This window comes from Hirsutella rhossiliensis (genome assembly GCF_020360975.1).
Source record: "Hirsutella rhossiliensis strain HR02 chromosome Unknown scaffold00019, whole genome shotgun sequence".
In the NCBI taxonomy this organism is placed as follows: Eukaryota; Fungi; Ascomycota; class Sordariomycetes; order Hypocreales; family Ophiocordycipitaceae; genus Hirsutella; species Hirsutella rhossiliensis.
This window is the reverse complement of record NW_025408685.1, coordinates 461,561-473,702: the sequence shown is the minus strand read 5'-3', so window position 1 is coordinate 473,702 and position 12,142 is coordinate 461,561. Positions and strand designations below refer to the sequence as shown.

Here is a 12,142-nt window from a genome sequence, read left to right as displayed (position 1 = left end):
CTAGATCCCTAGCAACGTAGAGATATCGATGAGACCGAGTTGTTTGACGAAAGTAGCAAATTTCTGGCCTGGCAGAGCTTTGGTGAGGCCGTCTGCAATCATCTGGGAAGTAGGCGTATAAGTGAGCTTATAGAGGCCTTTCTCAAATGCCTGCCTAGCCCAACAGGTGTGGATGTCAACGTGACGAAGGGCTGTGCGGAGGCGTGGAATATCCTGTGTAACAAGACGAATGGTTTGAAGGTTGTCACATTGGATCGTCGGAATTCCATCAAGCTTAAGAGAGAGCTGCTCAAAGAGACGGAAGGTTGCAATAGTCTCCTTTGCCGTGTGCGTGAGAGCAAGCAATTCAGCTTCTGTGGAAGAAGTGGTGACTGTATCCTGTTTACCGGCTTTCCAAGCAATAGGGCCACCGAAGAGGGTAAGGATTGAACCCTGGGATGACTTGCGAGTCTCTTTATTATCAGCGAAAGCAGCGTCGGATGCGCTTTGGAAATCGCTATGATGTTGAGCGTGGAGCTGAGGAACAACATCCTCGTCGAGGCAGGGTTTTCCTGAAAACTGGATGGCGAGATACCTAGTGGCGTAAAGGTAATCGATCAGATGGTCTGCGAGCTTGGAGTGATGCTCGGAAGGGTTGTTGAGGAATTCAGCTAGTTTAGACGCTGGCTTGGCTATGTCCGAGCGGGTGATAGCTGCGGCGTAGGTCAGTGATCCAACTTTGCTCTGGTATAGCTGAATTTGGTCTGGAGAAGCCTGCCCTGTGTGCGGCTGGACTTCGTTGCACGGGAAGGGGCTCCTCTGAAGTGGTCACGCCGTTCAAGGTCGAACCGTTGAACCATCCTTTCAATGTAGGAGTCTTGGCATAGCCAAAGCTTCCTGTTGGGTCTGTCACGCAGGACTCTGATACCAAGGAACCATTGTAATTCCCTTGGTCTGTCATCGCGTACTTCCTCTTGAGGGCTGCAACCATCTCATCAGCTGCGTCCTCGTTTTCCTTGCGATAGAGGAAAACAATATCGTCAACGAAGAAGAAAACAGTGAGCCAGTCGTTCTGGAAGATGCAGGGTTCGTCGGGACACTGTGTAAGACCAAGCTCTCTGAATGCAGCAGTGAGTTCCTTCTGCCAAAGAAGAGGGGACCGTCGGAGGCCATAGAGGGCTCGCATGAGGCGAAGAGCCCATCCCTGTCTGTAGTATCCGTCTGGGAAGGCTACATAGACCTCCTCGTCGTCTTCTAAGAGGGCGTTTGTGAAGGCATTAACTGCGTCGAGCTGTCGGGTCTCAAGGTCGAATTTGGCGGTGATGGCCATGAGAATCCGGAAAGAACGTCCTGCAAGGGTTGCTGCATAGGTGTCCTTGTCACCCAGCTGTTGAAGATCTCCTCGAACACAAAGACGGGCTTTGAACTTTGTAAGAAAGCCATGCTTGTCGAACTTATACTTAAAGACCCAGGTAAGTGGCAAAAGCTTGCCCGTGACCTGGTCTCTGGGGACCGCTCTGAAGGTTCCTCTCTGTTGGAGTGCTTTCCACTCGGCGTGGGCTCCTTCTCTGAACTGAGGACCAAATCTGTGTTTGCGAAGTTCCTTATACGTCGTAGGTTCGGGAGGAAGGTGTCGTCTGTGAAGTTTTTCTTCTCTGCCGAGAAAGAAAGAGCTGTGGAATTGACCCTTAGTGTTGGTCGAAAAAGCACTGAGCTTGCGAGGCTTTGGAGTGCGGGCTGAGCGCCGTGGCTGAGAGTCACTCGGACCGGGGTCCGGTGTCGGATATGGGCGCTGAATGTCATGAAACTCATCCTGATCATCCGAGTCCTCATGATCAGATGGTTCGGGTTGTACCACAATCGTGGTGGCGTCTCCTTGGTCTGAGGTTGAGGAGATTGCTCAACGGGGTCAGGTTCAGGTTCATCGATTTGAGTGGGGATTTCCTCGTAATCCGACTCGTCCTCGATGTGGGCTGGAAGCTGTACTTCCACGCGCGGCAGGATAGGTTCTGGTGGCTGATCATTTCCGTCATAGAAGATGCTTTCATTGAAGGTCACATCTCGGACCCTTCGGACTTCTGATGTGGACGGAATCCAGATCCTGAAAATGTTCGTGGAATCATATCCAACGAGATAACCGATTTCTGTGTGAGGGTCGGTCTTTAGGTCCTTCTTCTGTCTGTTCTGAAGGGCCTGGGGTGTCAAGGATAGGCTCTGCAGCCGTATGCCTTGAGAAACGTGATGTCAGGCTGGTCTTGCTGGTAGCCTATGTCTCTGTTGTTGTCTCGCAGCCACTGATGAAGCAGCTGGAAAGGCGTTCGGAAGCTGTGGTTCTGCATGGGCGATCTGTTGTGCAAAAACACTGCTGCTTTCCAAGTCTCTGGCCAAAGATCAGATGGTAAATTGGCATCAATTCCCATTGTTCTGGCCTGGGCAGATATTACCCCCAGATCGCTCTGCAGAACCGTTTTGAGCGGGAGTGTAAGGGCAGAAGGTTCATCTTGAATCCCTTTCCTCGATCCAGCTCTCATACGCACTCTGAAGAGAACGATCGTTATCACGGTGGATAATGCAAATGTTGAGATTCCATTGGCGTTGAACCATTGCCTCGTGGTTTCTCAAAGCAGTCATAACGGACCCTTGTGTCGCGTCATTCAGAAGGTAGATGAAGATCATGCTTGTAAATTCATCTTTGATAAGAAGAACAGCTTCCTTGCCGTTGAATGAGGTGTTCATACTGAAGATATCAACGTAGATTCTCCAGAATGGTCTGGGGCTCGGTTTTGAGGGGTTCGGCGAGAGACGACCTTCTTTCCCTTCCCAAGGGAACACGCGGTGCAATCGATGGTAACTGGGCCTTTGATCTTCGAACCCGTCGTGTTCTCAACAAGATGCTCTAGGGCTTGAGCGTTCAAGTGACCTAGGCGCTTATGCCAAAGCGTAGCATCTGCTGTTTTCACTGTGCGAGGTGCAGATGAAGATGTGAAGTTGGAGGCGTGAGAGTCCTCCTTAATCGGGTTGAACTCGATGACCGGTTGACGAAAGCGGCGTTTCGTATGAAATATAATCTGATCGTCTTTAGAGACGCGTCCAGATAGTGGATTCCAGTTGTATCCCTTCGCAAGAAAGCGGTCGAGGATGCGATGTTGGTGTGGAATTTTGGCACGAAGGCAACTTCGTTGAGCTGAAAAAGTCCTCCTTCTTCAAGCTTCATACGGACTGTGCCGTAGCCAAGGATCTGAAGTTGACTATCGCCTGCAAAGAGCTCTTCTGGCTCTGCAAGGGCGGTGTAGTCAAGAAAACGGGATCGGTTGTTGCAAATGTGTGTGTCTGATCCGGAATCAAGGATAAAGGAGTCATACAGCGGGTAGACTGCCTTTCCCGTCGAGAAACTGGTTGATGGAGGTGTTGAGGGAGGCGGTGTGTTGTCAGGAGCTGGTAGAAGACCGGCAAACGCTGTACCTTTAACGGAGGAGTCGGACGATTTCTCCATTTCCTTCTTCTTGAAGTCTTGTGCTTTCTCCGTCATCTTCTTTGCCCATGGATTGGAGTCGAGGATTTCCTTGATCTTCTTCTCAACCTTCTGATCAGGAGTCCAGCCATCAGGCCGAGCTGATTTGATGAGATAGAAGCAATCTACGAAGCGGTGATATTCTCCGCAGACACACATAGGAACACCATCAGCGTTCTTGCTTGAAGACCACTTAGGCTTGTCCTCTTTCCTCTCCGATTTCTCTCCTTGCCTTGGAAGGCAGCTCCGAATGATCCTTTGCTGTTGTTGGCGGCCTTGATTCGGTGAGCTCGTTCAAAGATCTCACTGATCTTAATGCCGTCCGGGAAGTCGGTCTTCCAATCAGGCTTGCCGAATACGGCCTCGTCTTCCATTTTGTTGACCCAATAGTCTGTGAATGGGGCGTTGATGGACGAAACAGCCTGTAGGAAATCTTGGGTAGGGCGAAGGTCCTGGACATCAGGAAGCCCTAATTGCTTTGCCTCAGTGAGGACTTTCTGCCATTGGGTGACCCAAGCTTCGATCTTGGTCCTGTTTGGCGACTGAAGGGTGGAACGATAACGCTGAACAACTTCCTCTCGAGTGCCCAGTCGGTTGGGGCCACACGAGCCTGAAGCAAGGCAAGTTGCTTTGCAACGTCGTGTTCCTCGGCAATGGTGCTGTAGTAGTTGCCGATGGTCTTGACGATGTGTTGTTGAAGGCTGGCGAGTGCCTTCACTTGATCCCTATACCCTTGAAGCTTCGAGCGGTATTGGGTGTGGAGGAATTCGAGACGGCGAAATTCCTCCGAGGTCAGATCCACGAGATCAGATGCTTCGTGGTTGATTTGTCGGAATGTTGGTTCAACTGGCTGCTGAAGAACCGGCTTACCCTCCTTGACGGCAGGGTCCAGAAAGTCCCAAAGACTGTGGGACGTGGCGAATTTCTTGATGATAGAAATCCATTGTTTCCAGTCGCAAGGGCCGTTGAGCACGGTGCCCTTGGAAGAGCCATCAAGATCTAGAGCTGAGCTCATTGTGGAAGCTATTCTGCGCAGCGGAATGAACGAGAATAAGATACCCAGTCAATGGCAGACCGGGCTCATAACTATCGCACGGAGGATGAGCAAGTGGGCATAAAGATCAGGGACTGGAAGACTCTTGATTCTGCTATATAAGGTGGGAAAGAGGCGAGATCTTTATAGACTGCCTGAATATGAGAATGGAAGGGAATGGTAGTGAATGGAAGCATCTGATCGGATCATCTGGAAGCCACTGATGCGTTGATGATGCCTCCTAGAAGTTTCTGTGGGGAAATGTGGAAACGGACTGTGCGAATAGGGGGTCAGACTGTTGGAGGCTGATATCCTATGTGTGACAACACAAACCATCAGACTGCTTGAAGAAGCTAGTGCAAAGCTCTCTACGAGACTTCGACACGTTGATATCCATCAGCATTGGCTTCGTCAAGAGACTCAACAAGGAAGGATCAAAATCCAATGGGTTCCAACGGCCCGAATGCGAGCGGACGGCCTTACGAAGGCCCTCCTTTCAAAAGCTACAAAATTTCCTCCGAATGATAGGGTAGCTGACTTACGGAGCCGATTACAGCGAGAAGCCCGATTGGAACTCCTAGCTGACAAGATCAGAGCCAGCAGGAAAGCAAAACCCCAACTAGCTTTGCAATAAAGGAGGATTTCCTCTGGCTTAGCTCAGTAATATTTGGGAGGTCACTTCCCTGCCGCGTATACATGGCCCTTTTCGCGAAGGAGTCCTACGGTTCTCCCTTCTTAATTCCGAAATGATGTCCTCCGTCTAGGAGGCCCTATAAGGCTGATCTAGCTGTTCCTATGGGGTAGGCTACAGCTAAGGGGTGTGTCATGAAGAACGGCCCATGGTCGAGTCAACCAGGTCACCCATGGGTAGCTAGGGCAGCAAGGAGCTGATAACCAGGTCTGAACGAGGAGGCTGGAAAGCTCCTCTTAAAAGACTGGAACATCTCAGTCGAGAGGCTGGGAACCCCCAGGTCCCCAGCCTCCCTGAACACATTACCTTTACTACGAAAGAGGGATATAAATAGGGGCTTGGGTTTAGGGCAGAAAGGGAGGAGGACAGAGACACGGAATACAATATGACCTTTCTGCTGACTTTCTTCGTGAGAAGTTGTTTCAGAGGCAGAGTGTCGCGAGTACGGAAAAAGCGAAAAGGTCAAGGCGATGCGCTTTGATCGCGGAAAGGAGTTTCTAAACGAGGCAATGAAGGTATTTTGCACGGGGAGAGCTATTCGGACCGAACCAACAGTGGGCTACCACCCGGAGGGGAATAGTATCTCTGAGAGGAGCATGAGAACCATATCAGAGAGGGGGTCTGCTATGCGTCACGAAATGGACCTCCCGGCAGCATACTGGGAGTTTTCGAACGCAACAGCGGCATCTGAGAAATAGGGGAGTTGTCAAGGGAATGGCTAAAAGCCCATGGGAGTTATGGCGTGGAGAGAAGCCAAGATCAGGGCACTTGAGAGTGTTCGGATGTCCTGCCTGGGTATTTATTCCCAAAGAAAAGAGAACAAAGCTTCTGAAAAGAGCATGGCAAGGAGTTTTTGTTGGATACAAAGAGGAGACAGATAAAATCTATCTAGTCTGGAACCCAGCTGATAAGAAGGTCCACGAGGTTCGATTCGTGGAATTCGATGAGAGCAAGTATATGGACAATGAAATCAGCCAAGAATCACAATCGCAGTATGACGATGAGAAGGAAGAGAAAAAGGAGCAAGGGAGCTCACTGATGATGACTCTGATGCCGAAGATTCGGTCAGGATAGGACCATGGACCAGGAAGCTACAGAAGCTGGGGAGGATGCCGGAGAAGCAGCGGATGGGAACCCGACCGACCAAGACACTGCAGATTCGGAGGAAGAGCTCCAAGGAGACACAATCATTGTCAATACAGGGAGGCGGATATAACCTCTGCTGAAAGGAGTCTGCCGAAAACAAGATCCCAGATTCGACGAGAGGCCGTGGCACTCAAAAGAGCAGAGAAGCAGCGAGCAGAGCTGGAATGGCGGCAAAGAGAAGAACAGCGCAAGGCAGAACGTCTGAAGAAGCGAGGGGAGAGTGGCAGGAAGGAAAGAGCCATGGTAGCAAGGACGCTTCTCCAGCCTAATACAGACCTGTACGACTTCGACCCGAAAAAGCTTACCTTCCGACAGGCGATGGAAGGCAGTGAGAAGGATCAATGGGTAGGAGCTATAGATGAGGAAGTTCAGAATCTCATTCGACGACAGACATTCTCGGAGGAAATCAACGAAGTTGACGTGCACGGAGAAGAAGTAGTTGATGCCAAGCTTGTGTTTGATCACAAGAAAGACAAAGAAGGGAAGATACTACGGTATAAAGCACGTCTAGTCGCGAGAGGTTCACACAGAAACACGGGATCAATTACGAGGAAACCTTCGCACCCACGATCCGGCTCGATGCGATGAGGATCATTCTAGCTTTAGCGGCGAAGAAAGGCTGGAAGGTATACCAGATGGATGCTGTGGCTGCGTTCCTTGCAGCAGACCTAAAGGAAAGGATCTTCATGAAAGTGCCAACTGAGCTCCAGCAATATTTCGGGAAATACGTTCAGATCCTGAAGAGTTTGTACGGATTGAAGCAAGCTGCAAGGATGTGGTATTTGCTAATATCAGAATATCTCAAGGAGATTGGTTTCTCACCGATGACAGTGGACCCGACAATATTCAGACATACAGAGTCGGGGTAATCATCGGCGTGCACGTGGATGACTTTATGATTACAGGGGGACGAGGATGCCATTGAACGGGTCAAGGAAAAGCTGAAGGAAGATTTGAGATGAAAGACCTCGGAGAAGCAGAGAACATTCTCGGAATTCGGATTCAAAGGCACAAAGGAAAGCTGATGATTGATCAATCACAATTTGCGAAGGAAATCGTGGCAGAATTTCTCTACGACGACTCAATGAAGCACGCAACCCCCATGGAACCTGGAGCTATACGGAAGTTCGTTGAGGAACCGGACGGCCTCTGAACCATGACGAATGGTTGAAATACGTGGAATTGCTCGGAAAGCTGATTTGGCTATGCAATACGAGGTTCGACATTATATTCGCAGTTAACAGAATGGCATCTTTCACGGTAGAGGCATGCTGGAACCACTGGAAGGCTTTGCTACGAATATTGGGTTATGTCGGCAGGACTATTCACCACGGTATCATATATGGCGGAAATAATGAGCACGCACAAGGAGTCGAAGGCAGCGATATCGACTATTATTCCATTGACCACAACATCGAAGGGCACGTCGGCTCTGCAGGCCTACAAGATGGAGAAGCGTTCTCTGACACCGACTACGCTACTGATCCAAGGGACCGGAAGAGTATCCTGGGGTTCGTCTTTATGGTCTACGGAGGCGCCGTCATGACGTATAGCAAGAAGATGAAATCAGTGGCAAGATCTACGACAGAAGCAGAGTATGTTGGGATGGGGAGGCCACAAAGCTGCTCTCTGGGGACGTCGACTACTTGCAGAACTGGAAGGAAAGGGGGAGCAAACAGTGCCACTACTGCTTGGAGATAATAAGGGAGCTGTACAGCTGACCCGAGGAGTATCGAACACGTCGAAAATCAAGCATGTTGATATAGAATTAAGAATTTCATCACGTCGTTGATGAGGTCAAGGAAGGGAGAATCCAAGTCTACTGGGTTCCAGGGGAGAATATGCTAGCAGATGGGATGACCAAGCCTCTGCCTAGGGAGGCTTTCGAGAGGAACAGGAGGAGGATTGGAATTGGACCCATACGCTATGAATAGCGTTGCCATTGTATTAGTTGAAAGTCTGACAGCTCTAGGGGAGTGTTGAGACATGGACCAAGACATGTTTAGGCAGCACCTACAAGTGGTGAGTCACTGGATAGTGGCACGGACGTGCCGCTATGTATATATGTATGTTGAGAGCTGTCAGACAGAATAGAATAGAAGCAAGTTCAATCGCAACACGTCCACGAAGCTGTGCTGTGATAAAAACAGGTCTCAAGCTATTATTATATAGCCGAATGATCTCAGGAAGGTATTGAGATACCACCTCCACCTTATACTTCGCCTGGGCCATTACCTCAATAAAGGGGTGATTGTGGCCTTCAGAGGAGCAAGAGACCGACCACACGCCCTCCACCTGGTCGAGCTTTAATATAAGCCGGTAGGGGCATTCCGTCATCTGCGTGCTCGTCTTGCGGCGCTTGGCGATAGCTTCATTGCCATAATCCACATACTTGCGGCCCTTTGAGCAGCGTAGATGGACGTAGGTTGGGTTGGCCGCGTTAGGCTTCTTCTTGCCCACAGTGAGGGCGAAGCCTTGTGCCTTCGCAATGGCATCACAGTCTGCCTGCGTGGCCGAAAGAGAGGGATAGGTGCGAGAGAAAAGAGACTCCATGATTTCACGAGACTATAGCAAAAAAAAGCGGAGCGAATAGCTTCAACTTGGGCGATACGGGGACTTGGCAATTAATGCAATGCTACGAAGTTGTCGAGAAGAAGGTCCGAACGAGTTGAGGTCTCTAGGTCTCTCTAGGTAATACAGCTTGAAACCAGGTAAGAAGGGAAGTCTGCAGACTGTTCTTTCTTCTTCCTGGACCACTGAGGCCTGAGGGGTCCGGAGTATCTCCTATTCGAACGGGGATCCTTTGAGGAGTCCGGCATAGCTATTACTGGCTCGGGGACCTCGAGAGACTGAACTATCGATCTCATAGCTAGCAGAGCTATTCGATCGGGGAGATGGAGCTGATGTTGCTGACGTAGATGACTTACGTGGCCTTCAGTAAGTGGCAAGAAGTGCCCTCTTCCTGATAGAATGTATACTATACCTGAAAACGGGATATCAACTTGGGAGAAGCTTGGAGGGATATAAAAGGGGCTGTTTGGACGGGAAAGGAGGCAACCGGGGAGAAAGGGATCAACACAATATCTGATCGTACGATACTCGACCTTCAAAAAGTCCCTTTATCCACGTTTATGCCCATTTTTGCTCTCTCCTTCGCGAGAGAAGTACATTGAAGGAAAAAGGTTTGCGCGAGGTAGGTGCGGGGCTGTGCGCAAAATGTGCGGTATCGGCGCAGCGCCTTGACCAGCCACACTTTCTCCACTTTTGGTCTGCCGGTTAGTCAAGCCCTTTTTATGTTATTGTCATGTGCCTCACAAAGTCGAAGGCACAGGTGCGTGCGATCATGTAGCACATTACAATGTGTGGTATACACATATAATTTAAAGTACCGTTAGATAATCATTTTTATTGGCTGGCGGCGGGGCGCACAGGGAGATTAGGGTGGCCCGTAATTAGCGCCATGCACCTACCTGATGTGACTCAATTCAGGGCTGCAGATATAATCGTAGGGCCACCCTAGTCGCACGGCCTCTCGGCGATTGTCGCACGGCCTCTTTGGCCGGATTAGGCAGTTGCGACACGAGAGACTTAGGGCCTAGGCAATTTTATTAGCAAATTGATGTACCTCTTGTACCGATGGTTGCCGCACCGTTAAACGCGTAAGACTCGTGGTAGTAACGCGTAAAAACGCAGTCTGTCAACGCAGTCTATCAACGCCGTCAACGCCGTCAACGCCGATATCACCAAAGCCGCATTCACCGCCTTATTTGAAGCCTTTACAATGGACTCAATGACACTGCCTACCGAGATGGCTGCGCCCTTCGATTTAGGGCCATTCGAGACCGCGGATGCCGCAATTGAAGCTATTCAGGCCCTCGCGAGAGACGAAGGCTACGCTGTAGTCAAAGTCAGATCCTCCAATAAGCGTATGGGTATTCCTCACCGCTGGGACCTCGCTTGCGCCCGTGGACCTATCCATCATGTGTCTATTGCAGCAAGGCTCCGCGAGTCAGGCACGAGGAAAGCCGGCTGCCCGTTCAAGGTCAAGATAGTGCAAATGACTACACTTGACGACCTGTGGCATATAACGGTGATGTGCCCAGAGCACAACCACGGTCCCGAGGATCCAATCGCCTTCCCAGAACACCGCAAACTCACGCAGGCCCAGATTGACGAAGTTGAGCTCTTATCTCGCGATGCTGCCCAAACGGCTCGAACGATCCATATATCCTCTCCGTTCGTAACGAGGGTATTTTGACAACGGAGAAGGATGTAACCAATCTTCAGACCCGGCGTCAAATGCGTGAACTTGGGGCTCGAACGTCAACGCAGGCGTTGGTAGCAAAACTAGACGATATATGATGCGTTTTTGCGTGTCCCTACGCACACTGGAGCGTTGGGCACGGCACCAAGCATCAAGGACACCGGCTGCCGCACGCACAGCCATGTGAACAGGCAGCCGTGTGAACAGGCAGCCGTGTGAAACAGGCAGCCGTGTGAAACAGGCAGCCGTGTGAACAGGCATCGGTATGTGGCTGCCTTGTAAACCGGCCGGATCGCCTAGATAGTCCGACCTGGCTGCCTCCTACATAAGGATGAGGCAGTCATAGCTTAGTTGGAGAGACATCGATCCCACTTCATCTCATTCATATGCAAAATGCATCAGATTGGTAGCAATTCCTACCCTTTGCTTTGATTAGCACCAGTGAGCCATTGTGTAAGCCTCACACCATAGCTCAAGTCTGCTTGGGCACCACACGTGAGCCGTTGACTCGGGCTCGCACCAAAAAACCACCAAAAACAACCATCGTGACTTACATAAGTCGCCCCCACGAGCTTACCCAAGCTCACCACCCCACGAGCTTATCCCAAAGCTCATCAATCTTTGGCTTGCTAACCAGCTAACCTTGTGGTGCGACCGACACCCTTGACAGCTAGCAGCCAACATTTCTTCACCCTCGTGATAACGCTATAGGGTCAATACCGTTGCATTAAGGTGTCTTTCGCTCGTGACGACTTTGGTGATAGGAAGTTTTGCGAAAGCCCGTGTAATCGTATATCACTATCGCAAGTGTCAGCTGGCAAGCAAACCGACCACACAATGGCCAAACCGACCAACGAAGGAAGCTCGGTCAAGCAAGCTGACGATAGAAGCTCGCCACGCCCGGCTGAAGAAGATGATGGACCCCGGCTACCGGACGCAGTCCAGCAACGCCGCCCGAAGCGCAACAGAGTCTCTCAACCCCAAGGACAATCATTCGCAATTGGCAGACCAATTACAGCAGCTCCCAGAAGCTCTCAACGCGTGGAAATGGTCCATCCGATTCCTCAAGCTGATGCGAGACAAATCTAAGGAAGCTCTCGATACCTTCACAGTCCGTGACAAGGAAGCATGTGAAGCCCTGGAAGATCTCCTTTTCCACGTCTGTGCTCATCAAATCAGCCTACGCGAAGTGTTGGCTGTACCACAAGCCGGCATCTCGGACCTCGAACATGTGCCTGCATGGAGAGCAGTGGTGGAAAAAGCCTATATTGTGCCGGAACCCACAGAGGACAACATGATGAAATTGATCTCGAAGATCACGCCCAAGGAAGTTGATTCGAGGTCAATGACATCCAATTTGGTATATCTTCCGGATGCCGACCAACAACTTCCCACGGAACAGCGAGGTATAAATTCTCAAGCTATGTTGCAGTCAACGGAACCCCCAAAGGCGCCAACTCAGTCACAATCACCTTCAGGCGTGAGGAAGCAGAAAGGAAGCCGGCATAGCCACCACAG

General features: G+C 50.5%; 1 protein-coding gene across 1 annotated transcript; it reads right to left on the bottom strand.

The window, feature by feature from the left end:
* HRG_11208 (reverse transcriptase (RNA-dependent DNA polymerase) domain-containing protein) lies at window positions 1–4,505 on the bottom strand (the record flags this gene model as incomplete). The annotated part of the gene is made up of 9 exons (XM_044869678.1): window positions 1–191; window positions 387–692; window positions 829–1,120; window positions 1,214–1,552; window positions 1,747–2,207; window positions 3,196–3,351; window positions 3,442–3,615; window positions 3,798–3,959; window positions 4,097–4,505. 9 exons carry the CDS (start codon window positions 4,503–4,505, stop codon window positions 1–3), a joined length of 2,490 nt encoding a protein of 829 aa, XP_044715231.1.
* Window positions 4,506–12,142: the final 7,637 nt, after the last annotated feature.